Source organism: Coenobita brevimanus, chromosome 14 (genome assembly GCF_032717465.1).
Source record: "Coenobita brevimanus isolate Jiangsu-jjx chromosome 14, ASM3271746v2, whole genome shotgun sequence".
Taxonomy (NCBI): Eukaryota; Metazoa; Arthropoda; class Malacostraca; order Decapoda; family Coenobitidae; genus Coenobita; species Coenobita brevimanus.
Genome location: NC_136967.1, coordinates 660,001 through 687,916, shown reverse-complemented (window position 1 = coordinate 687,916; position 27,916 = coordinate 660,001). Strand labels below are relative to the sequence as shown.

General features: G+C 43.8%; 1 protein-coding gene across 1 annotated transcript; it reads right to left on the bottom strand.

Annotated features, from left to right (window-relative positions):
- On the bottom strand, positions 1 to 14,948 carry LOC145417652 (inactive ubiquitin carboxyl-terminal hydrolase MINDY-4B-like). The gene is made up of 11 exons (XM_080286307.1): positions 14,876 to 14,948; positions 6,498 to 6,638; positions 5,949 to 6,037; positions 5,173 to 5,405; positions 4,002 to 4,167; positions 2,401 to 2,466; positions 2,169 to 2,239; positions 1,816 to 1,963; positions 943 to 1,148; positions 463 to 591; positions 1 to 49 (listed from the first exon to the last, which is right to left on the bottom strand). Exons 1-11 carry the CDS (start codon positions 14,946 to 14,948, stop codon positions 1 to 3), a joined length of 1,371 nt encoding a protein of 456 aa, XP_080142433.1.
- Between the last annotated feature and the right edge of the window lie 12,968 nt (positions 14,949 to 27,916).

Sequence of the window (27,916 nt, the reverse complement as noted above, 5' to 3'; positions counted from 1 at the left end):
TCATACGTAAGGAGCAGACCCGTTCCAGCTCACTTCCGCGTCCATCCATCTAAAAGGGAGAAGAAAACTTAGTAGAGCTTTGTTTATCGAATTTCCTTACGTAAGATTTTAGTGTATAGATTTTCCTTACATGAGACAGATGGTTAATGTATAGGAATTCTTTGTGTTCATTTAGTACAACTCTTTCCTTGCTCACATCTCTTCCTATTTCCCTCTTTCTTTCCCTGTCTGCCTCTCTCTTACGTTTCCTGCATTTCTTCTCCTGTCTCAGTCACTCTTTCCTTCCTTCCTTCCCCCATGCCTACCCTCGCCCCTGCCTAAGGTGCTTCCTTGTTTGGTGTGAACGAGTTCCCTTTAAATTCCACTCTTCCTGCTATCCAACCATCCACCTGGCCTATCTCTGCCTTTCTCATCCTGCCTGCATCCATGCCTCCCTCCTGCCTAAGCTGCCTAACCACTTACTTGGTGTGGACGAGGCTCTCCATGGGGTGCAGCTGGTAGTCCTCCCTCAGTGTGGATGATCGAGTGTCAATGGTGAGGACTGTGGCGGCGCCCTGGCTGGAGTGGCATGAGTAGTAGTACAGGTCGAATCTGGGGAATTAAAGAGTGGTTAGGAGCTGAGAAGGGGGAGAGAGGGAGTGGGGATTGTGGTGAAAGAGGGAGTGGGGAGTGTGGTGAAAGAGGGAGTAAGAAGCGGGCAGCGTAGAGAAGTGACACACATACGTAGCATCTTATATAAGGAGATACATAGACAGATAGATAAGAAGAGATGCAGCATATCATAAATAAACAATTAATGAATAAAATGTATATAGGAAGACATACATACAAAAACACAAACAGACAGACAGATAAATAGAAAGATAGATAGATACATAGACAGACAGACAGACAGACCAATATATAAGCAGCACATTATATATCTCTACGTCTATCCCTCACCTATTCTCAGCGTGATAGTCCCTGATGAGGTCCTTATTAGGGTTGAACAACACCCCATAGGCCTCGTTGCACCTGGTGACCCACACAGGTAACTTGGGCGTCTTGAGCCGTGAGCCCACCATGGTCCTGTTGTGGTCGCCGTCCTGCCTCTTCCACACCAGGAGCCCGATCTCTGCACGCTCCAGGATGCCCGTTCTGGCTTGGGTCTGAGGAAAATGCCACTCGCGCTTAACCCAACTTGACCCACTAATATTTAACTGTTTTTCATACTGCGCCCCCTTTCGCCTCTGATTCATGTCCCCAAGGAGGTGAAAAAGAGTGGTATTCTTAGAGTCCGCACCCTTTGCCAACATACTCGCAGGACTTCGGTGTTGTGGAGTGAGTAAGTACAACACGCGAGGTGGTATGGACATTGGGTGGAATCCTGGAAGCAGAGTGATATGGAGAGTGTTTCAGGGTGATGTGACGTGTGTGTGATGTTGCAAAGGAAAGATGAGAGTGAGTAAGCTGCAATATGAAGCGTTCAGCATGAAACAGGAACTACTCGTATGAGAGTGCAAAACATATAGCCACCCCTGCCGAAGGAATTCCTTGAAGGAGGCAAGGGAGCAGCGAGATAGATAGATAGATAGATAGATAGATAGATAGACAGATAGATAGATAGAGAAAGAGATAGGTAGGCAATATCTCTTGTCTCCCATCCTTCCAAAAGTGCCTTATAATCCCTCGTAAAGTAGTTTATGAATTTTTTTGGTGCGTCCAGTGAGGAGAGCGTTAGAAAAAAACAAAGAGTATCAAGAGAAAGAAGACGAATCACAATTATTTCTATCATTTCCCCCTTATTTCTATTATTTCCCACTTTTTTCCCCTTACCATAGTGTCCTCTGAACCTTCGTACATGATGCCGTTGTGGAGATAGTTCGTGGCGCGTCCAGTGAGCAGGAGTGTGGCCAGGCAAGGTTGGGTCGTGCCATTCGTCATCACCAGGGGCTGCTCGTCACCCCCCATGTCCTCGTCCAGCCTGTAGGGGGTTAATGGTCGTTAGAGGGGTCGTATGGGGTCGTTAAGTCATTTTGCACAATTTGGATGGTACGGGAGTTAGGATAATATTTGAGATGTGCAGAGAGAGAACCAGTGGGGTGTGGAAATAATTCAGAGAGAGAGAGGGAGAGAGAGAGAGAAAGGGGGGGGGAGAGGAAAGTGACAGACAGACAAACATCACCCACCTAGCGAATGATCGAGTCAGCACCACACTGTAGAGGAAGAGCATCATCCCGTGGTGTCCCTCCGTCACCAGCTGAGGATACAACGATACAATTTTGAGACAGAATACAAAATAGAAAGATACAGAAAATTTAACCACATGATCCAGAAAACTCTTAGGAATTTTAGTCATCAATGAAAAAGTAAACACACACACACACACACACACACACACACACATCCTCCCGGGCTCACCTCGTATATATATTTCTTGATGGTAAATTTCAGTTCCTCGAATCTGTTGAACTCAAATGTCACGATCTGAAAAGAAAAAAAAAACATGAATTAATAACCTTTTTGTTTCTCTCTCTCTCTCTCTCTCTCTCTCTCTCAATCAGCAACGAAAATGAGGGTAGGTGCCACATCAATAAATTCTACCTTTTAATTGGACATGGAATTCGTTTTTAAATACCAAATTCTCTCCTAATTCCATAACGTCGATCTGGAAAAATAATTAAGTCTTTTTCACCTGTATGCAATGAGTGTAAAGAAAATGCAGGTAAAGGATTGTCTTTAAAATATTTCTTTCTCAAAAAAATAAATAAAAAAAAATCAGAGAACTAAGTATAAAACCCAAATATGATTATTTGGGTGGAAAATATTTAGTGGTAAAGTTTTCTCCACGGACAAAAAACGAAAAAGAAAAAAGAAAGAAAATGCGTCAAATTCCATCATGCAGAGAAATTCCACATAATCGTTCATCCTCCAAATAAAATAACCTTGCGTAAAAAAACCCTTCAGATAAATTTGTCCCACGTATTGGAATGACAAAGGGCGTGAAAGAATTTTGTTGCGTGTTGTTTTTGGCCAGCGATATTCAGACTGAGAGAAAACACACACACACACACACACACACACACACACACACACACACACACAAATGAAAATGGGTTGGCATGAATCACGTTTTCTGTGGAATATACTAGATGTAGCAAATACCCAACCTAATGTAACTTACCTATCCAATTTTTACTTAACTTAACCCATCCTCTCCTGACCTAATCTAACCTAACCTGACCTCATGACATGCCGTAGTTCCTATTGCCCTCACAATGACCCCTTCCACAGATTATCTCTCATCTCACCATCTTTTTCTTAATTCACCTTCTCCTTACCTGGACAGTACCTTTTCTTTGCACCTGTCATCCAACAAATCAGGATCTATTTAACTATTAAAAAAATCCAAGAAGCCATATCGCTCCTTTAGTTATATCTCTCTTTATCTATCAAATTATATCTGTCTACTCGGGGCAATTACCCTTTTGTTCATTTCACTGGGCCTTATCCATTCATCCATACACTTCCCATTCATTCATACCATCCCCATTCATCCATACATTTTCTTTCATCCATACCATTTCCATTTAGCAACACAATCTCCATTCATTTGTACCTTTTCCACGCGCATTTCGGCTCCTCGTTGACGTACCTGTTGTCCATGTTTAGCTGTACATCCCTGTTTAGCTATGTACAGTACTCCCTTATTTAGCTGTACACTCCTCTTTAACTGTACATCTTCTTCTGTACTGCACATCCTTGCTTAGTCGTACGGTTCCTATTCACACACACCATCTCCATCCATCCATACCTTTTCCATGCACCCATTTCATCTCTGTGCACCCATACCTTCTCGCTCAACCATACCTTCTTCGTGCAATCGTACCTTCTCCGTGCACCCATACCCTCTTCGTGCATTCATACCTTCCCTGTGCACCCATACCTTCTCCATGCACCCATACCATCTCCATTCAACCACACCTCTTCTATGCACTCATACCTTGTCCATACATCCATACCTTCTCCGTGCACCCGTCGTCCATATACTCTGGGTCTTCGTTGACGTAAGTGTCCTCCCTCACCAGACACAGGAAGGCGTGTCGCTTGCCGCCCACCAGCCACAGGATATCTGAGAGCGCCCCCACCAGAGCCTCCACCTGTGTCTTCCGTGAGGTGCGCAGCAGTCTGGTGGATGGGAAAGAGAAATTTGTAAACCACATTTTACTATCTCTGCCAACGAAGTCGAAAGAGGTGTTGTATTCACCCCTGTTTGTCTATCTGTTTGTTTGCATCAACCTGTGCTTTTCAGAAGGTGCTTAGCAGTCTGGAGGATGGGAGGGATAATTTGCTAAACCATACTTTATATATCTATGTATATTTATGCCTATTTATTTATTTATTTACTTATTTATTTATTACTAGGGGGTAGGTAGGTTGTTGAAATTTTGCAGACGCATTCACTGGGTGTGGAATATAAATTTTTATATATATTCAGAGCCCTTAACCCACACACGTTTCCTACTGTCTGAGGATCTACGAACACAGGAGAAGGGAAGATGGAGTAAACTAGGACAGGACCATAAACAGCGTGGTTTATTGATGCCATGGCAGCGTGACTTGTTTTATGAGCATATAGGCTACCTTTCCCCCCTGACTCTTCACTATAGGGAAATAAACCTAGAACTCTGTCATCTTACTTCATTCTTCCTTTATTCCTTTAACTACCTCGCTTTCCCTGAATATAAAATACATCCCAATAAACAACCGTGTTGTTGCTGTACATGATTACCTGACTGTCCAAGCAGACCTATCGACCACGGGTAAGCAGCTACTTGCGTGGGGCCGTCCTACTGGTAATTTACAGTACATTCACCTTGTAGGGAACAGTTTCTCCCTTGTGGTAACCAGCGCCTCACTAATCTCAGACCGGGGTCCTTTCCCACGGTGAGGTGCAGGGAAATTTGAGGAGGTTTGGCTCCCCGGTGGGCGTCGCAGCTGCACCACCCAGGATCCACAACCCCACCGCGTGTAAACTCCTCACCAGCTGTTTTTCTCCGTACAGCGTCTCTCAGAGCTCGTAGCTGATCAAAATTAAACCCCTTATAACCCTCTATAACTTTCTATAACCTCCTCTAGCACCAAATAACCCTCTATAACCCCATATAACTACCTACAAACAGTAGTTCTCACTTGGACACATCCCCAACTGCTGCCGGCTTGTGGTGATGGTTGCTGAAGAAGAGTAGGTGCTTGAGTACGTAGGCCTGGACACACATGGCCAGGCCCTTCGTGCTGGCGTTGTGCACCCTCAATCCGTACGCCTGTGCACTGCCGGCCTCGTGGAAGCTGAAGGGATGAGACAGCCACTCCGTCAGAGAGAAGGTTTGGAGGTCCGCGGCGCCGAAGACACGTTTCCTTAGTTCCTGGTGAGGGAGGGGATGGGTGAGCTTCGATTTTTAACATATATTTTTAGTGAGATTGGTGTTTGTTTATGGGCTATGAGGGGCTACTTCGACTGATGCAATTATGAAGAAAATAATTTGAAAGAGAAGGATGGGACAGTTACTCCGTCAGAGAGGATGAAGAGACGTGTCCTTAGTTCCTGGTGAGGGAGAGATGCGTGGAATAAAAACACAAGCAAACCAGCGAGTGCCTATTTGAAAACATCCTTTCTGAATGAATGAGGGAGAGAGTGAGCAAAGAAAGAGAGAGATTAGGGAGATAGAAAGCAAAGAAAGAGACGCCAGGGGTATAGAGAGCAGAGAAAGAGACAGACCAAGGAAAAAATGAGCAAAGAAAGGGAGAGAGAGAGAGGCGAACTTTCGAGTGCATATGAGAGAGCGTCCTTATGGAATGAGAGACATATAGAAAGACAGATAGATAGATAGATAGATAGATAGATAGATAGATAGATAGAGAGAGAGAGAGAGAGAGAGAGAGAGAGAGAGAGATTAAAGCTTTCTCACCGTGGCTACGTCTGAAGTGATGGGCTCTCCACCAACAATCGGAGTCTGCCTGATACAAGAACGACTTCGACTTGGATACAACACGTGTTCTGGGGGGCAAGAGAGAGAGAGAGAGAGAGAGAGAGAGAGAGAGAGAGAGAGAGAGAGAGAGAAATAAGTAAATAAATAAATAAAACCAGACCACTTATATATTCTCAAAGCCAAAGGACGAGATAATTATATATATTTTAATCTATATTCTGTGCTCATAACTATTTTTATATATGGAAGAAAAATCGTGGAAGTTGTGTGTCTCTCACCATATCTATCCATCCATCAGTCTATATCTATCTGTACATCTATCTATCTATCTATCTATCTGTCTATCTATTCATCCATCCATAAGGGTGTCCACGCTATGGCTCCCAGATCAGTGTTCAACCATCCTGACGGTGTTCTGTGTTTTATCTATCCATCCATTCATCCATCTGTCTAGCTAGCCATCTATCTATCATTCTATCCATCTATCTATCATTCTATCCATCCATCTATCCATAAGGGTGTACATACTGTGGCTGCCGGGGCGGTGTTCGACCATCCTGACGGTGCTCTGTGTGTGCACCACCTTCTTCACCAGCTTGTGGAAGCTCCGTCGTCGTCCGCTTTTCTCACTGCCCTCTGTGCTCTCCTCCTCCTCTAGGGATGCGGGAGCTTCCTCTGTTTGGGGGGAAGTAGGGGTTAGTAGGGGATTAGAGGTGGCAGGAGGGAAGACGAGGGGGCGAGAGGGAGGGCATGAAAACTTAAAAAAAAATCTAAAAAATCAAAATCTAAGCAAAATAGTCTAAAATCTCAAACTCTAAACTCGAAATGAAACATAAAAATCTCATCTGTTACATCACCACACAAGCAGGTTATATATTACGTAAAGAAAATGACCCAAGATGACCGGGGAAGGACTGAAATTGGTGAAGGGTGATGCCTCTCACCCTGACAGCCTCCCATCATCAGCTTAAAGATGTGAGGAAAAAGATTGACCTAAGCCTTAATTTTGGACCAAGAAAAAGAAAGTGAAAAAGGTGTGCTTGGTTTTCCGTTCACGTAGATATTCAGTTTGGTTTGGCTGGAATTATATGGTATACGTGAAGACAGATATATTTATAAAGATTCCTAGAGTCCAAGGGTAATGCAAAATGGTCTACACACAGTAACAATACCTTAAATACTTCTGTGAATATTACCATGACGATTAGAAAACCTATAAAAACGGGGGATTCCAAAATGCGTGTTTGTATGGCTTGATTTTTGCCCCATTCATCCCTTTAAAATAACTAAAAAAATATGAAGAGAAAAGTGTGTCTAGGAGTATTGACCCAAGAAACAATTGCACAAAGTCTAAAGCGACCAGGTGAAGAAATGACAGCATGGCGCCAGACTGAAGAGTATTTGGAAGAAAGAATTAAGGGAGAAGGAATAAGGAAGAATAAGAAAGAAATAAGGAAGGAGAAAGAAGCTGAGGTCTCCAGCATATTAAGGAGACGTTAACAGCAATCTTATACACATCTCAAGTTTACAATGGCTAATATATAAGGTTTAAGGTGTGGGCGTCTCTCTCATAAACTGTGGTGAGAATTAATGGCGCATTCCCTGGAACTCACCTGCAGACTTGCTTCAGCTTCGGAATTCCTCTCCTTGACAAATAAATTAAAAATATATATATATAAACTTGAGCAGTAATGAGTCTAATCTACCTGCGTCCCTGGCTAGAGTCATTTAAAAAATCAACTCGTTTGCTTGTGGACTATATTTGATTTCCCTTAGTTCACGAGCGACAAACAGCCGAACAAACAATTATTATTTAATGACAGAAGGCGGCCATGAGTAAAAAAAAAAGAAAAGAAAAGATGTTTGTAATGCGTCAGAAACAGGCGATATTTTAGGCCATATCTGTAACACCCGCATCCCGTCACAACCGCGTCCCGTCACACACCAGCCCGGGTTCGTCACACTCCCGCTGGTGAAAATGATCTATTGACATCGTGACCTATTGACGCCACTGCGGGTATGAGGTCAGGTTAGGTCATAGGTCACTGGGGTACGAGGTGACACGCGAGAAAGTTAGAAAGGCAGAAAAAATTGGCCTGAGAGGGGGAAAGGGTGAGGGAAAGGGAGAAAGGGAAGGGAAGAGGGAAATATGGAGGAGGAGCAAAAGGAGGGAAAAAAAACAATGAAAAAAAAGGAAAAAAGTAAAGAAGAGAAACAAACTAAAAAAAAAAGTTTTGAGGGAAATGAGAAGACACACACACACACACACACACACACACACACACACACACACACACACACACACACACACACACACACACACACACAGAGTAGTCCCACCAGATGACATAACATTCACCCTCTCCTCCCCTCCTCTCCCTCTCCATTTACCACCCCCTCCAGCCCTCCCCCTCCAGCCTTGACCTCTTCCCCTCCACACACACACCACCTCCTCTGAGCCTGACCCTCTTCTAGTGACCTACACACGTTTTACCCTAAACACACGCACACACACACACACAGTCAAACAGAGAGAGAGAGAGAGAGAGAGAGAGAGAGAGAGAGAGAGAGAGAGAGAGAAAATGTGGATGTGTTCCCTATCATTTTCTATCACGCAATGTTGTACCCAAATAATATTATGTGAACATCCAAACATAACCTCTTCCCCTCGAGTATCCACAGTGAAATTATTCCTACTTGGCACCTTGTCATTACATTCTGCCTCTCTTTCTCTCTTGGCCTGACCATCTGAAGGTGCTCCACCGGCTCCATCCCTCCACCTCCACATCCACATCCACATCCACATCATCAACATCAACATCCACACCACATCCTTCACTTCATTTCTCTCTCCGTCTCTCCACGCGACTCGAAGAAATAGTATATAAAAAAAGGAGTGAGAGTGAGAGAAGAGGTAGAGAGAGGGTGGGGGAGAGACGAGGAGAGAGGGGGTGGGAGGGGCAGAGATAAAGGGGGGAGAGGGATAATATTAATAAAAATTAGTAGCATATCTATCGTTATTCCTCTGTACCCATGAAATTCTAGATGCTGTTTTAAGAGTTTATCTATCTGTCTATCTATCTATCTACCTATCTTTCTCTCTCTCTCTATGTATGTATGTATCTATCTATCTATCTGTCTGTCTGTCTGTCTGTTTTTTAACAATATCGTGGAGGTATTATTTCGGTACTTCCCACCCGGTATGTTATCAGGCAATAGGGATGATTAAGATGATAATAACGATAATAATGATAATTGATGATGATAATGATAACGAGGAACCGCAAGCATATAAAAGTGAAAATATTACCTGACGTAAAATTAAACAGTCTCCCAATAAATCCAGTCAATCCCGTCACTACAATTAAGCCTACTAGTTGCTTCAAAAAAATCCCCTGATATTGTAGGGATTAATGAAGCCTGTGTCAACCCCCCTTCGAAAAATCTATAGAGGCAAAAAAAGCTTCTAAAATTATATATAAAAAATGAAATTAAAAAAAATGGTATTCTGAAATATAAGAATAATTTTTGTACTTTCCTTACTGTCTCTGTGATACAAGAGAGAGACGCCTTCACGTGATGGCACTGATTTGACTAGGCACAGGAGCTGCCCGGTTACACAAACGTCCCTCCATCCTTTCCCTATCCCCCTTCCCCCCTAAAGAAGGATGGTGTGCTGAAGGACAGGTGCAACTTCAGCCTTCAGTCCACTGGGTTCACGTTCAAATGAGCCTGGGTTCCAATTATCACGTGCTCAAATTCAGTGTTATCATCTGTATAGCTAACATTTCATTTTCTGCTACCAATAGTTAGCATTTTTAGCTGCTTTCCTTTCTTTCCAGGAATCACATTCTTGTTTTTTTTTGTTTTTTTCGAAGAGTAGAATTAATTGGTGTGTGTGTGTGTCCAATTAAACAATTATAAGGCCACAAGAATCCGTCATTGTCAGGGAGTATCCAGTCTGCTCTTGTTCTTATTTTATGGTTGGAAAATTTGGATATTACGTAACAGGTCAACACGCATGCACACACACATGAATATATACACACATAAACACACACAAGAGCACGTACACACGCGCACACACACACACACACACACACACACACACACACACACACACACACACACACACACACACGTGACTGACCCAGACACGTAAACTACACGACAGGGATTAGGATAGGGAGATGACGGATGGGAGGAGGAGGAGGAGGAGGAGGAGGAGGAGGAGGAGGAGAGGGGAAAAAAGAGGAGAGAAGATGGAGAAAGGGGAGGAATAGATGGAGGGAAAGAGAAGAAAAAGGATATGAAGGAAGAGGGGGGTGGAAATGATAAAGATGGGAGGAGGAAGACAGGAGAGGGGGAAGGAGAAGGAAGGAGGAGGGAGAAAAGAGGGAAGAGGAAGGAGGGAGAGTGAGAGGGAAGGAGGGGGAGGTATAGAAAAAAAAAAGAATAATAGAGAGAGATCTGGGCCGGAAATTAGAGGGGAAAAGAAGAGGAGGAGGGGGGGAAAGGGGAGAAAGAATGAAGGGAAAGAAGGGGAGAGAGGGAAGGGGTAGAGAAGGAAAGAATAAAATGGAGGAAGGGGAACAGGGAGAGAGATTAGCTATACAGGTGAGACTATACTTTATTTATATAGCCACGGTCAACACCATTCTGCAGGTATATTGAAGGTACTCACGCACTGATTAGGTTGCTGGTGTTGCTTTCTCTTGATATAAGTTTCAAATATCTCCTAGAGCTTAAATTTTTGACCATTTAGAACACACACAGGCCACGACACGAACACGGTAGCCACTGATCCACCCTGGCTCTCCTTCAACGTAGAGCTTAAACACACAGTACGAACTCCTCAATGTGACCAAGGTATGGGCGAGCTTTGATACGTTTGGTTTTGGTACTTGCTATACTCTTTTTACTCTAACTTGGCTTAAAATTGTCATCCCTTCATCTTGAACGCTGAGCTGTAAGGATAAAATACCGCTAGAATATGATGCTAGTCACGAAGAAGTGCTGTGGAAACAATTCAAGGCCGTAGAATTATCTTACTCTGCCACTGAAGAACGGAATATGGAAAGCGCTGATGGTCTGTGTTTTTATTGAAGCAAAGAGAGAGAGAGAGAGAGAGAGAGAGAAGAGTGTGGGTTATGCAGTACCTAAATTACACAGTGAAATACCTGCCCCTTAATAATAGTACTCGCTCTCTCTTTCTCTCTCTCTCTCTCTCTCTCTCTCAGGTAGATTCCTTGACATTTAGGGGTAATAAAAGTAGCTACCTTAAGACATGAACCTTGTGGGAAAAACATAGCCTGGCACGAAACAGAGAGAGAGAGAGAGAGAGAGAGAGAGAGAGAGAGAGTAGGGGGAGGGAGATTTAGAACTGAGAAGGGAATGTTAAAAGGAATGTGTGTGTGTGTGTGTGTGTGTGTGTGTGTGTGTGTGTGTGTGTGTGTGTGAGAGAGAGAGAGAGAGAGAGAGAGAGCTACGTAACAATATCACACAAACCTATTGATTCTTATAAGGTAGTCTGACTTTCAAAAAATCCCATTCTCAAACTATACTCCTTTCACCTTAACTTGGCCCAGATTTTGTTTCCTTTCTCACCTTATTTCACATTGCTCCATGGCGCAATAAGGCAATAGCTCTACATCCCCTCCAAAGCACTTCTTCGTGACTAGCATCTAATTCCAGTGTTAATCGATTCTTATAACACCCAGAGTCGATTGGAATTTCTACTCTTAAAAAATTGAACCTTTGATTCTTTCTCTCCCCCTCTCTCTTTCCCTCTCTCTCTTTCTCTCTCCTTCTTTCTCTCTCTCTCTCTCTCTCTCTCTCTCTCTCTCTCTCTCTCTCACTTCGCAAGTGGAAGCGCCTGCCATCCATTGTGTGTGTGTGTGTGTGTGTGTGTGTGTGAGAGAGAGAGAGAGAGAGAGAGAGAGAGAGAGAGAGAGAGAGTGATATGACAAACTTATAAAATCCAAAAATATACCCAGACACACTTTAAACAGCATAATATTACCAACATAAACACGCACACACACACACACACACACACACACACACACACACACACACACGTATACACACACACACACACACACACACACACACACACGCACACACACAAATTTCATAACATTCTCTCAGGAAATTTTCGCCATAAAGTTAATTGTTATTTGGATTCTCTTTATAATTTCGCCCAGGCAGACAAAGCATCATTTTTTGCCTCAGAAAGTGCGAAGAGTCGAAAATTTGTCTGTCTGTCTATGTATCTATTTACCTCCTCTTTCTATCTATCAACCTGTCTGTCTATCTACCTATCCATTTACACCTCTCTGTCTATCGACCTATCTGTCTATCTACCTGTCCATTTACACCTCTCTGTCTATCAACCTGTCTGTCTATCTATCTATTCATTTACCCCCTCTCTCTCTCTATCTATCAATCCATCTATCTATCTATCTGTCTGTCAATGTATCTCTCTCTCTCTATTAACGCTGAAAGAACCCTTAATCTATTATATCTACCACTACTTTTTAGTCATATCCCGGTAAATGGAAAAAAGTCACATCCCTCTTCTACTTTCCCAAAAAATTTCCCTTCCTCTTACCTGGTTTTCCTCAGTTACTCTTGTTTTTTTCCCCTATGCTCCAGTTTTCCTTAGTTTCCCCTTTTCAATGTGGGTCGGGTCAGAGGAGGTCAAAAAAGGTTAAAAGATATCACAGGAGAGGTCAAAACGAGCTCAAAGAGAGGTCAAAGAGAGGTCAAAGAGGGGTCAAAGAGAGGTCAAAGAGAGGCCAAAGGATGTCAAAGAGAGGTCAAAGGATGTCAAAAGAAGCCAAGAGAGGTTCAGTGGAGGTCAAAGGAATACAATAAGGTGAAAAGAGGTCAGGGAAGGGGACGGGGTGAGGGGGACAGGGTAAGAAGAAGTCAAAGGAGGTCAAATGAAGTCAAATGAGGTCAAGGGAGGTCAGGTGTGAGACGGGGGAAGGGGAGGTCAAAGGAGTGTGGTTCTGTCTTATTAGGGATGATCACACGGGAGGGGAGGTCACGCGAGGGGGAGGGGGAGGGGGAGGGGAGAGGGGGAGGGGGAGGGGGAAGGAAAAAAGACAGAGGGAAAGAGGGTGGAGAGAGGAGGGGTGTAGAGGGAGAAGAAATTTTTGAGAGAGAGAGAGAGAGAGAGAATGGATTAAGAGAAGAGGGGAGAGGGAAGGAAATAAACTTAGAGGGGGAAAGTGGGAGGAAAGGGAGGTAAAGGGGAGGGAAAGGGGGAGGGGAAGGGGAGGGGCAGTTGGAGAGGGAGAGAGAGAGAGAGGGAGGAAAAAAGAATCGAGAGAGGAAAAGAGAGAAGACTGGAGAGAGAGAAGGGGAAAGGGGAGGAGGAAAGAGCTGAGAGAGGGAGAGAAAGGGGGGGGAGGGGAAAGAGGGAGAGGGAGAGAGATGGAAAAAAAGAACAGAGAGAGAGAGAGAGGGGGGGGGAGGAGAGAAACTATCCTTACCATATCTGAAAGTAGCATCATCATCATCATCATCATCATCATCATTATTATCATCATTACAGTCTCTCTCTCTCTCTCTCTCTCTCTCTCTCTCTCTCCATTTCCCTCACCCTTCCCATTACTTTTTACCTCCCCTTTCATCCCTACAAACACCGACAATGTTATCTTTCTGCCTCTGATCATTTATCGCCCCATTATCGTTATCATTATCTTTTTATCTCTAATTATCTGAGTTATCAAGACATGAGTGAAAGGATAAGCTGTTTGTTTTTTTTCTCTTGTGCTTTGGTGGTAGTTATATTGTAATTTTTCTTGCTCTCTCTCTCTCTCTCTCTCTCTCTCTCTCTCTCTCTCTCTCATTTATCATTGGGGTATAGGGCTATGATGATAATGATGATGATGATGATGATAATAATAATCATAATAACAGTAACAACAACAGCAACAATAATAATAATAATAATAATAATAATAACAACAACAACAGTATTAGTAGTAGCAGTAGTAGTAGTAGTAGTAGTAGTAGAAGTAGTAGCAGTAGTAGTAGTAATGATAATAATAATAATAATAATAATAATAATAATAATAATAATAATAATAATAATAATAATAATAATAAAAGTATAACACAAGCCTTTTACCGTGAATATAATCTATTAAGAATTTATAGAATTAAAAAATGAAATTGTCTACTCAAAGGTCTAGCTTCATAAGGAAAAAAAATGAGTAAGGTCAAGATTAGCTTTTAGAGAGAGAGAGAGAGAGAGAGAGAGAGAGAGACAGACAGACAGACAGACAGACACAGAAAAAAAGCCGGTGTACAAAAAAACAAAAATAAAAACAAAATCTACATAACTACCTATAACACAAAACTCAAAAAAGAGAAAGAAAACAGAATAAAAAAATGAAAAACTACATTAATTGCCCCATACCATAATTTCCCCTTGTTTGGGTAAGCACGGGGTCAGATGAGGTCACAGTAATTACCCCGCTGACCCTTCATTATCACTAAGTTGTTTATCAGGTCAGCCACTAAGCGTATCATTAACATCCCTTATCATAATAATTAAGGTGTTGATTATAATATGGAATTGAAGGTTAGATTAGGAGTCTTGTTGATTTAGGTGTCTGTCCGTCTGTCTGTCTGTCTGTTTGCCTGTCTGTCTGTATGTCTGATTGTCTGTCTGTCTGTCTGTCTGTCTGTCTGTCTGTCTGTATATATGTACGTCTGCATCTATCTACACCTGTCTATCACTCCTTAATTTCCCTCTCTCTCTCTCTCTCTCTCTGTCTTTCTGTCTGTCTATCTGTCTGCCTGTCTGTCTGTCTGTCCGTATCTATCAACACCTGACCTTAATTTTCTTTACCCGTCTCTCTCTCTCTCTCTCTCTCTCTCTCTCTCACCTTCTTTCTTGGCCAGGTTGCGAGCGGTCATTACCCGTCTGACGGAATCCTGGAAGTTACCAAAGCCCGCCATCTTGGATTCTCGCCGGAAGTGACGTCACGGGAGACCTGGGGGAGAGGGGTGGGGTTTTAGAGAGAGAGAGAGAGAGAGAGAGAGAGAGAGAGAGCGAGAGAGAGGGAGGGAGGGAGGGAGAATGATACTGGAAAAATAAGTTTGTACGTGTGTGTGTGTGTGTGTGTGTGTGTGTGTGTGTGTGTGTGTGTGTGTGTGTGTGTGTGCGTCAGACGGAAGTGGGGCCTAAAATAACAAAGAGCAAAGGAACAGAAAAGATCAAAAGCCAAAAAATAATGGATGTAAGAATAACCAACAGCGCATCGTGACTCTGTATTTGCCTTCGCCGTCACGAACCAAAACAACGGGACGGGAGGCGCCTTTTTCCGTATATATTCTCTCCTAACTTCTTTCTGTTTGTTTTATTATGAATTCAAATTTTTTTACGTATATATAAATCATTTGGAAGCTATATATCGTGTCCGACTGAGGTATGGGATGTTACAGTAATGAACAGTACAGCCCGACGCCATATTAACCTCTGACGTCACGAATGTAAACAGTAGCGGATGGTTCTTTTTCAGATTACATTCTGGTTCGTTTGAATTTGCTATATATCATGCATTTCTTTAATACGGCATAAAGAATTTAAACAGTTAATATCGAGTATGGCAGGATTATGAAAGAAAACAGCTGGGAATGGATGTAGAAGCGCTGGTACGAGATAATTCCAAGATAAAGTTGCAAGCTGAAAAAATGGAGATGAGGACGAAAACATGATGCCCTAATCCTTGACATAAATCCTTCCCAGGCCTCTAAAAGATAATCACCCACGGTTTAAAAAATCAACAGGAAAAGCGCAATTAATATAAAAAATTCTGAGATGATCCGAATTTAAGAGACGGAACCCACTGCGAGGAAGATTGTCCCTCCCTTGTTGTGAGTGGCTAGCCTTTGTTACGTCACGGGCGCCATCTTGGTTTTACGACTCAAATGATGGGACTAAGGACGCGAAAAGAGGAGGAGGAGAAGGAGGAGGAGGAAGAGGAGGTTGAGGAAAGACAGGAGGAGGAAAAAAAAAAAGAGGAGTAGGAGGAGGGAAGAAAAGGAAAGGGAGGAAGACACGCGGAAGAAGAGGGAGGGAAGGAGGAGGGGAGGGTGCCATTTTATATGTAATAGGACTCAGGCGATGGGATTAAGGAGGGAGAGGAGGGGTAAAAAAAAAGAAAAAGAGAGAGAGAGGAGGGGGAAGAAGAAGTTGGAGGAGGAAGAAGAGGAAAGAGAAAGGAAGAGAGAGGATATGGAAAAGAGGAAGGAGGAACACAGGAAGATTAAAGGTAACACACACACACACACACACACACACACACACACACACACACACACACACTCAATAACCACAAATAACGAAGGCCAGTATTTGATCAACATTTTTTTCCAGGGACAAAATCACACATCAAACACGGAGAGGTCAGGTCAAAGCAGGTCAGGGGGTCACGAAAGAAAACTGAGTGTTTGGGGAAGGCTGAAATGTAGAGAAAATTGTCGATAATAACTGTACATTTAAAGATAACTAACACCTTTAAGTCCAACCAAGAAAAATAGCTTTCCTTTCACAAGCTTAGTTTTAATGATATGGAGCTTCGACTTGTGCACCCAGTTGATGTCAGGTCAGTGATGTCAGCCGTGTGATGTCAGCTCAGTGACGTCAGTTCAAGGATGCACCACAGCACGTAACTCAACACTTCTTGTTAGTCTAGTGGATGCGTCACACGAGAAAGATCCACCTAATGACAAAGTACCATCAAAACATCCAATTAAAATGAACCACCTCGTTAACCCTTTCATAATTACTCTCTGACCCCGTACTCAGAAGAGTCAGGAGGAGGTGGATGAGTGTAGTGGATGAGGGAGGTGGATGAGTGTGGTGGATAAGTGTGGTGGATAAGTGTGGTGGATGAGTGTGTGCCTATCCCAAACTCCCTCCATTTCCCGAGCCCTCTTATACAAACTGGATTCCCTGCTATCTGGAATGGAGAGGGACGCCTTCACGGGATGGCATACAGGGCGGCTCCACTGCCCGGTTATACAAACGTCCCTCAACTCCCTTCCTATCCCCCGAAGGAATGATAGTGAACGGCAGGTGAACGGCAGCTGTAGGCCTATAGTTCACCTGGTTCACGTTTAGATGAACCTAGGGTCACACGATCAACCTCTTTCCATCACACAGTAGTAACCGTTTCTGCACGCATCGTTCATTAATAAACAGATAAATGGAATCCTAACTTCTACTTTATAACCCCTGTATCGCACCTTAATTACTGCATCCATTCACACCTCCGCTACACACCTGCTTCTAGACATCACCGGCTAATCTTTGAGGTAGCTTGTTATTCCTATCTACCTTTAAGAAGTGATGGGGAACAAAGGTCGCCCCCTACCTTACCCCTCCCCTGGAAATTAAGGTCATGGACTTATATTTCTCCTTTCCCCCTCCCATTCCCTCCCCCTCTCCCCTTCTTCCCCTTCCCCTCCCCTTTCACCCCCTCCTCCCTCCATTTCCCATCTTGCCTATGGACCTGGTACCCATACAGAGGCATTTTATTTTATCCAAACCCAAACGAATTTAATCAGTAATGGATAATCCCCGGCAAAGAGAGGATTATGGTGGGTTTGAACATGATGGCGTGGATTTGGATTCGTCTCGCCCAGGGTAAACAGACAGTGGTTTTGGGATCAGTAAAATTATGCACTGCCGTCTACGTGAATGTATTTTTATCTGAAACATGATTTGGTGTGTGTGTGTGTGTGTGTGTGTGTGTGTGTGTGTGTGTGTGTGTGTGTGAATACCTGACTTCCACCTTAATAACAACCGTGCATTTTCTATCAGGGTTCTTCCAATTTACGCCCCACACACCTCCATTACCAGTCTCTTGGAAAATAACATCAGCAGGGAGAAAGAAGAGAGAGAAAAATGAGGAGTTGCATTGATTAGTTTCCTTGTGAGGTATACAGACTGGCAGAGGAATTTGTTTTAATTATGTATGAATAATAATAATGATGATCACGATGATAATAATAATAATGATCATAATAATAATAATAATAATAATAATAATAATAATAGCTTGAATGGTAAATAAAAAATAAAGTAGACTAAGCCCTATTAACTTTACGAGGACCATTATGTCTGTCCCGCAACCATCAATGTTACCTCCAAGTCCCCATTGTTACTTCCGAGTGAACAGGGACAATGGAGGAGCAAACTTTATCTAAGAGTCTGACCGGCACGAGGATCGAACTAGGGTCCTTCTAGCTGCAAATTGGACGTGCTAACCAATACATGAATAAATTAACAGTTGTATGGCGGAATGAAGACTTTACCATTTTCACTTCAACTTGGCCCAGATTTTCATCCTTTTGCAGCTCATTTCACGTAGATCAGTAAAAACATATTGCTACGGCCCTATGTCATTTCCATAGCTCTTCTTCGTGACTAGCACCATACTTTAGTGTTAATTTATTGCTACATCTCAGTACTGAAGATGGAAGGATGGCAATTTTAGGCCAAGTTTGAGTAAAAGGAGGATAGCAAGTTAATGGATGTATGGATGAATTGTGAATGATAACTCTTGACTTCTTGGTTGCATGTACTGTTGTGAGTGTGTGTGTGTGTGTGTGTGTGTGTGTGTGTGTGTGTGTGTGTGTGTGTGTGTGTGTGTGTGTGTGTTGCCCAAGCCACCTAATACTTGCACAATAGTGTGAGAGTCGTTTATGATGATGATGGAGAGGAATGTATGATAAATGAAATGAATTATAATAATGTAGTGGGGAGGAGAGGAGAGGGGAGCGAGAAGAGTCTGTTCAGTTGGGGAGAGTGGGGAGAGGGGAAGGAGGAAAAAGGAGTGAAAGAGAGGGAATCAGCGTGGTTGGTAAGGGGATAACGAAAGAGAAGTGGGGGAAGGGGAGGGAGGGAGCAGGTGATATGTGGAAGAAGGGAAAGAAGGGATGATATGAGGGGGAAGGGAGGAAGAGAAGGGGTGATAGGAGGGGGAGGGTACTGAGGGAGGGAAGGAGGGGCGTGACAGTCATCATAAATATTGATTCACAGAAACCAGCACCTTCTCCTTCCCACCGTATTGCATATATTCGTTGCCAGATTATATATACAGGTATATATATATTAGATAGATAGATAGATAGATAGACAGATTGTGAAGATGGAGTTAATAGTTAAACACGGACAACTGTATATGTTCACACGCTCGCACACACACACACACACACACACACACACACACACACATACTCCGCCTCACCCCAAACACTCTCCTTCCCCTCTCCACAGAATCTCCAACCAATTACACAATCCCTAAAAAATGAGAGAAAAAAAAAAAAAAATCCCTGTTCCCAGAAACCCATTCCCCAGCACAAGACACCGGCCCAAACCCCTCCTGCCAGTTGTGTCGTGTATTCCCAACCAGCCAGGGATCGATTCTGTTGCCCGCCTCTCCTGAACCATCATCATCATCATCATCAGAAGTTGCATGTCTTTTGAGGTGACTTACTCTCCCTGATTATTCTTTCTTTCATTTTGCTGGTAGGTAATTTTTGTTTTTCGTTCTCTCTATGACTCTCACTCCCTCACTCTTTCTCTCTCTCTCTCTCTCTCTCTCTCTCTCTCTCTCTCTCACACACACACACACACACAGAAAATTCTATATACTTACACGCGATGCCTTCAACAATAACCACCGTGTTTGACAAGCAGTGTGTGTGTGGAGAGTAAACACACTTAGGTACACACACACACACACACACACACACACACACACACACACACACACACAAAATAATAAACACATAAAAACACATGCATACAAAAAGACACATACACACACAAACGTAAGTAAAAAAACAAAAAAAAAAGAGCGAAAAAGAAAAAAAAAATGACAAATCCATCCATCCATCCATCATGTAATCTTCTTTTTCTTTCTCTTCTCCTTTTTTCTTTCTCTTTTCCTCCCCCCCATCAGCAAAGTAAGGGCCCAGGGCTAGGCTACTCACTCCCAGTATTTAAGGGGAGGGTGGCCAGTCTCAATCCCCTGAGTCGCGTTATGTGAGCTATAAACCTCAGTCATTTGTAGTATGCAGTCAACTATGGGCCCTTGAAGCACCTGAGTACACTAAACCACTAGGCGTCCAGTTGATTATATGAATACATCCAGTCTGGTAAAACTGGGCTACAAGAATTTATTTAGCTTATTAGTCAGTGTGTGGAGTCACCTGGTTACATGAAGGTAGCACTACATCGAGTGAGTGGATGATGAGCGCCCCCACCCCAATACACGAGTACAGATATAAACCCAAACAGCCAAGGAAACACAATCAATCAAAAGACAGGAGGAAAGATGGTAATATTTCAAGATAGGAGCAAAAATCGAATCTCATTTCCTCCACACACTCTCATTTCCCCTTCCACCCCCAGATCACAACCTGGATATGCCACAAATCCCGCCCACACCGATATCCACTCAGCTTTGCCGCCTCCGAGTCAATAATCCTCCACACCGCGGCACGTGACCTCCCCCCACGACGGCCAGAGGGTGACTAACTCTCATAGGGAAAGAACACATAGGGGAATAGGGGTGTACCTGTGTAGTGGGGGTGGGCAGGTGTTTATTAGTAAAATTTAATCGGATTATTACGGGATATTTTCTATGGAAATTGAGGGAACTCTTGCAATGTATGAGAATAAAAATAAAATAATAATAATAATAATAATGTACTAATCAGGTGGAGCCAGGATTCCGGGAGCTTGAAAGGCAAATAAAATGAGTGTGTGGCTCATTTCACTGGCCCAGGTGTTGATTGATTTTCCTGCTACCGTATTATATTCTTTCCTTTTCCCTTTTCCTGGGTCCTACCTCACCCCATCTGCAGGTGCGAAAAGGAGGAAAGAAAGGAAGTGGATGTGTGTGTGTGTGTGTGTGTGTGTGTGTGTGTGTGTGTTCGAAAGGAGAAAGGTGTAGGTGAGTAGGTAGGTAGGTAGGCAGGCAGGTAGGTAGGCAGGCAGGTAGGTAGGTAGGGAATGAAGGTGGGAGGTGGTTAGGTAGTTGGGTATGTAGGCAGATAGGTAGTTAGATAGGCAGGTAAGTAGGTAGGTAGGAAGACAGGCAGGCAGGCAGACAGATAGGCAGGTAGGTAGGTAGGCAGGTAGGCAGGGAGGCAATCATAGAATGGATGAGTCTCTGAAAATGGTGGAATATATCATAGTTGTGTCCGGGGGGAGGGAGAGGGGGAAGGGGAGGAGCAGGGGGAGGGAGGGAGGGAAGAAGGAGAGGGAGGGAGTGAGGAAAGAAGGGAGGGAGGAGGAGGGTTGGAGAGGGGTGCAGGTGAGGGGAGGAAAGGGAGTAAAGGGAGGTGAAAGAAAGAGAAAATATAGGGAAAGGGAAGGGGGGAAAAAGAGGAGGGGGAGGAGGAGGAAGAGGGAGGGGATGAGGGGGAGGGAGGGGGTGGGAGGGGAGGGAGGGAGGGGGTGGGAGGGGAGGGAGAGAGGGGGGGAAGGGAAATAGGAAAAGAGGGAAAAAGAAGAGAGGGCGGGAAGGAGGGAGGGAGGGGGTATAGGTGTGTGTGTGTGTGTGTGTTTGTGTGTGTGTGTGTGTGTGTATGAGAGAGAGAGAGAGAGAGAGAGAGAGAGAGAGAGAGAGAGAGAGAGAGAATGGGGTGAAAAAAGGTAAGACAAGGGAGGAGGAATGACTCATAGAAAATGGGGTGATGCATCATTCTTGTCCCTGGGTGAGGAGGGGGGAGGGGAAGGAAGGGGAAAGGAAGGGGAGGGAAGGGGGATAGGAAGGGGAAAGGAAGGGCGAGAGGAGAGGGGGGAAGTGAGGAAGGAAGGAGGAGAGGAAGGGGAAGGAAGAGAGAAAAGATGAGGGAGAGATGGAGGAAGAACTGAAATGGAAGGAGGGGAGGAAATGGAAGGGGAGAAAGAAGAGAGGGAGGAGGGGAGAGGAAGAGGAAGAGGAAGAGGAGAGGGAAGGAAGAGAAAAATATGAAGGAGAAAGAGAGGAAAAAGAAGTGTGGAGAGAAGGAGAGGGTGAGGAAGAGGAGGAGGAGGGAAAAGGGGAGGGGTGTAGTGGAGGGGGGTTGGGAGGAGGGAGGAGGGAGGTGAAGAGAGGAGGGGAGGGGGGAGATGAGCAAGGGAAAGGAGGGAAGGGGTATGGGAAAGAAGAGGAGGGGTGAGAGGGGGATGCGAGGGGGGTAAGGGGGTGGAAAGGGGTGAAAAAAGGAAAGTGAGAGGAGGGCAATGACTCAGAGAAAATAACAGGGATGAAGGGAAAAAAGGAAGAGGGGAGGGGAGGGGAGGGGAGAGAGGAAACTAGAGTGGTGGAGGAGTAGGGATGAGAGGGAGAGGGGGAAAGGTGTGAGGAGAGGGAGGAGATGGGAGGTAAGTGAGGAAGTGGGAGGAAGGATGGGAGAGGTGAAGGAGGAGGAGGAGGAGGAGGAGGAGGAGGAGGAAGGGGGGCTGTGTAGGGAAGCATGAGCGAAGAAGGGAAGAGTAGGGTTGGTGAGAGAGAGAGAGAGAGAGAGAGAGAGAGAGAGAGAGAGAGAGAGAGAGAGAGAAAATAAGAGTGAAAATGACCCACAGAAATGAGCGAGCTGATATGCCCTCCTCGTTCATCCTAGGCATAAAAAACTGAACCTAAGATATAGCACCATTTAACCTGCGATGCCCCCGTCTTTAATCCCAGGATGAACTACGACGGATATTACTGGCTGTTGCTGGTCTTATGGACTTAGTAATTGCGCTATAATTTTTTCTTCATAGGATTAACTGGGTCTTCAATAATGTCGCTCTTGATCTCCATGGAGTTAAAAGGATGAAGGATTTATTTTTTGTCACTGAGGATTTTTTTTTCTTCTTATTTCTTCATATATATATACAGCGAGAGAGAGAGAGAGAGAGAGAGAGAGAGAGAGAGAGAGAGAGAGAGAGAGAGAGAGAGAGAGAAAGAAATTGCCCTTCTTTTGATGCGTCTGGTTCCTCATCGTTCTCTCAAGGATCAAGCAACTTTCTTTGAGATCACTTCCTCCCACCTCCGCCTCCTTCACTCCCCACATCACCCCTCCACCTTTCCCCTCCCCTTCCCTGACCACCCCTCCCCTCCCCTCATCACCTGTGCTGTGTAATCAGAGGGGAAACAGGATCCTCTTCATTGACCTCATAGCCCTTACCCTCCTTCATAGTCTCTTTCTAAGAATCTCACCCACTCCTTAGATAATTACCTTGTGTGTGTGTGTGTGTGTGTGTGTATCCGCGTCTGCATCCGTGTCTGTCTGTCTGTATGTGTGTCTCGGCGCCACACCACAATGCATACATACTGTACATACATGCATACGTAAGTACATACAAAAAGATATATATCATATACATGGAAGAGAGAGAGAGAGAGAGAGAGAGAGAGAGAGAGAGAGAGAGAGAGAGAGAGAGAGAGAGAGAGAGAGAGAGAGAGAGAGAGAGAGAGAGAGAGAGAGAGAGTAATGGACCTTCATGTCAGTAATATACAAACACTTCTAGTTACCACTCATTCTCTCTCTCTCTCTCTCTCTCTCTCCCCCCCCTTCTCCTCACGCGACATCCGGAGATCAAATAATAACAACTCACAATCGACCTTTCCGCCTTATTTCTCGGATATTTCTCACAAGCACAATACCCTCTCAATACTCCTCACAGTACCCTCACAATACCCCTCATAATACCTCTCATTATCTCATCAGTATTAATAATTTGCACATAAACTGATAAGATAGGGTGCTGGGAGCCTCCTAGGTCTACGGAAATATTGCTCGAGAATTTTCCTTTAATAGATTTCTGGTAAAAGGTAATATCTCTTACATCGTTAGTAAAAAAAATACCTTACTGATAATGAAGCACATGAAGAGGAAGAAGCTGCACAGATAAGTGATATGATAAATAACTGGTGGACATAATACGATCAACGATACTGTAATCAGAAAGATACATAGACAAAAATGCATAAATGAAAATCAAAATAACTAGTTGCCATGTTAGATACTCAAAAATAAGATATAGGTTAATAAAATGTGCTAATAGCTGCCTTCAAGTATGTGAAATAATTAGAAATAATTTTAAGTGTCTAGGCTCTACTGTAATTTTTTATTCTTGGTGCTATTTTAAACTAAATTTAAAAGATTTTGATCAAACTGAAGAGTATTTGGCTAAACCGATCAGGCTCTGGGCGTCTCATGTTTGTTTACCTTCGTCAGCTGATTGGGTGGCGGGCTGGAGCGAGGTGGTGGACGAAAGCGATGGAGGACTTGAGAGAGAGAGAGAGAGAGAGAGAGAGAGAGAGAGAGAGAGAGGTGAAACTGGGAGAAAAGGACGAGGAGATGGAAAGGAGGAATGAAAAAGAAGTTCAGGAAAATAGAGAGAATATGTGTAATTAAGATAAAAAGAAAGAGTAAGATTAAGAAAAAGATTTGTCAGTATAAGGAAGAAAGAACGAACGCGTGGAAAAGAAAAAATGTGTAATTGAAAAATAGAAGAACGAAAAAATACGAAAAAAGTCAGTGATACATGTGAAGAATTAAGGATATGTGATGAATTTAGATGAGAGAGAGAGAGAGAGAGAGAGAGAGAGAACTTCAGAAAAAGGAAGTATGAACAAGTATGGAAGTAATTAGTTTAAAGAAAAAGTTTGGAGGAAAAGTGTGAAGAGAAAGTGTTAAAGAAAGTTTGTGAAAGAGAGAGAGAGAGATGGGGAGACCAATAAGGGAATCTAAGGTACTCTATTTCTAAATGTGAGTGACTAAGAGAGATGTGCAGATGTGTGAGAGACAGGGAGGCTTGTGAGAGATTAAACTATTCTCTCTCTCTTTCCTTTAATGTGATATAGTGGGAGAGAAATATATAGAGAGAGGCTCCTGAGAGAGTCTGAGGTATCTTCTCTCTATCTCCAGATGTGAGAGAGTGAGTGAGAAAGTGAGAGAGAGAGCAGGTTCTTCAGGTCCTTCTCCTTGCTCTCTCAAACGCCGACTAACTTCACCTCACCTGTCTCTCTGATGCCTCCGCCTTCTCTCCCTCCCTTCCTCCCTCCCTCCCTCTCCTCCATTCCCTCTCCACTCCTCCCTACCTTTCCTCCGTCTTCAGCATTACCTCTCTCTCCCCCTCCTCCTCTTCCTCCTCTTCCTCTCCTCTTTCTTCTCTCTCCCACACCTTCTTCCTCCCCTTCATCATCCTCTCCCCTATCCTCTCCCTCCCAAACCTCCTCCCTTACCATCCTCCTATTTCTTTTCCTCTCCCTTCACTCCTTCTTCCCTCCCTTCCTTCCCTTTACTTTTTCTCCCCTCCCCTCCCCCACCCTCTTCCTCTCTTCCTCATCCCCTCTTCCTTATCCCCTCTCTCTTTTCTCTCTCTTCTCTCTCCTCTTTTTTTTTTTTCTGCTGTTGTCACCATCGAAAGTTGAATCAGATTTACTCCTATTTCAAATTTTTTCCTTTATCAAAATTCCAAACTTATTTTCATTTTTTTGGATTAATATCAAACATTTATATCTCTTTATTATATTTTATTATATTTTTACTATATCAAACTTTCTGTTATATACATTTCTGCATTAACAAAAAATTTCGCTTCTTAATCTTTTTCGTATCAAATTCAAACTTTCTCTTACATTTTCTTGTGCAAATCAAACTTTATTTTATTTATCTATATATTTGTATTAACATCAAACATTCCTTTATTTATGCATTTACTTTTTATTTATATCAAACTTTATTTCTCTTTATTATATACACAAAAAGTCAATCATTTCCAGGAGTCGATTTTTCCGTGATCGTGGCTTCGTTTTCTACGGATCACGAGACGGGGGTCTATGTTATTTTTTTCATCTTTTATTATCTCTCTTTTTTGGCTGTCACGTTGCTGTCGAAGTGTCACGTGGCGGTCTGACCCTCACCCCTATGGATTTGAGAGAGAGAGAGAGAGAGAGAGAGAGAGAGAGAGAGGGAGAGAGAGACACACACACACACATACACACACAAATACACACAGAGGTTAGTTTTGTTTTTACTCTTATTTATTTTCATGATTTCCATCGGGACAAAGAAATTTTTGGCCAATACATTCACACACACACACACACACACACATACACACGAATACACACACGCAAACTTAGACACACACACACACACACACACACACACACACACACACACACACACACACACACACATATATACACTTTACATACATACACTGCTTTGCACACACACACACACACACACACACACACACACACACACACACACACACACACACACACACACATTCCCCCCAAGCATCTAAGCACACACTCTTTTCTTCTTTGTTCAGCAGCCTTTCTTATTCCAAATCTTTTACGAACTATTCTCACGGGGTCGGAACTATTCTCACGGGGCCGGAACTATTCTCACGGGGCCGGAACTATTCTCACGGGGCCGGAACTATTCTCACGGGATCGGAACTATTCTCACTGCGGCCGTGAGAATCTTTCCGGTCTTGAGATAAAATTTTACTCAGATTTTAACTAAATTTGAGAGAGAGAGAGAGAGAGAGAGAGAGAGAGAGAGAGAGAGAGAGAGAGAGAGAGAGAGAGAGAGAGAGAGAGAGAGAGAGAGAGAGAGAGAGAGAGAGAGAGAGAGAGAGAGAGAGAGAGAGAGAGAGAGAGAGAGAGAGAGAGAGAGAGAGAGAGAGAGAGAGAGAGAGAGAGAGAGAGAGAGAGAGAGAATTTCAATAAGGAGAAACTGACCTTGTATCACGAAATTCCCCCCAAGAAATATACAACTCAGCCTATATAGATCTACCAATAAATCACTCACCCTAGGCCTACAAACCTACATAGGCCTGTGACCGTGAGCCTATAGCCTAGAGAGTCAGGTGGAAGGGGGTCAGGTCAAGGGTGGGTGTGTGGGTGTGGTGTGGAAGGTTGAGGGGTGAGGTGTGGTGGAGGCAAGGTGGGTAGAAGGAGGGGGAGATGGGTGGTAAAGGAATGGGTAGATTAATGAGTAAATGCGGGAGTAGGTGACTGGGTACAGGGTTAGTAGGTGGGACAGTAAGTGAATGGGTGTATGGGTGTTTAGGTGGATAGGTAGGTAGGTGGGTAGGTGGGTGAGTTAGGTGGATGTGTAGGTGAGAAGTAGATGAGATTTTAGGTGGGTGGGTAAGTGTGGAGGTGGATGAATGGGCGGGCATTTAGATGGGCAGATGGCTGGCTGGATGGGTAGGAAGGTGGGTGGGTGGAATTAGGATAGAGGTTGGGTGGATGTAAGTAGGAAGGAGGGAGAAGCAGGTGGGTAGGTGTAAGTAGGAAAGCAGATAGGTAAGGAAAGTAGGAGGTAAGTAAGTAGAAAGAAGTAGAACGTTGTTAGGTAGGAATGAAGGAACAGTAGAAATGGAGGGAAAAGGGGCGATTTAGTGGGATATGAAGACAGGGGGAAAGGAGGATGAAGATCAAAGGCGCGGGGTGAGGGAGAGGAAAAGGGTGAGGGTAGGGGTGGGGGAGAGGGTGAGGGAGGGGTGGTTGGGGTGAGAGAGGGGGTGAGGGAGGAGTGGTGGGGGTGAGGGAGGGATGGAGGGGTTGAGGGAGGGGGTCAGATCACGTGGGTTGTAATAGTTTGTTTATAGACGAGGAAGCCACCACGCCTGACCTCATGTTGGAGGGAAAAACACGATGAAAAAGTTGATGGTGGGACTGAGCTGCGATGGCGGAAGTTAAATGACAAAAGGACACGATAACTGAGATGGCTGAGAACGTTACATAAAGAGAGGGATGGTTATGATAAAGATTTACCATCCAGAAAGCAGAAAAAAAAAAATCCAATAAAAAGTACGTCTCTGAATTTTAAAATGCTCCTTACTTAGTGTTACCCTTCATTTGTAAGCGAGATTTAAAAATAATACTTACAGATATTAGCAAAACCTA

Excerpts from the sequence above, each read along its gene's own strand:
- LOC145417652 (XM_080286307.1), bottom strand. The coding sequence starts at position 14,948 with ATGGCGGGCTTTGGTAACTTCCAGGATTCCGTCAGACGGGTAATGACC. Across the intron at positions 592-942 it reads GACTATCACGCTGAGAATAG|ATTCGACCTGTACTACTACT; the intron begins GTGAGGGATAGA and ends TTAATTCCCCAG. Across the intron at positions 50-462 it reads GAGAGCCTCGTCCACACCAA|ATGGATGGACGCGGAAGTGA; the intron begins GTAAGTGGTTAG and ends TCTCCCTTTTAG.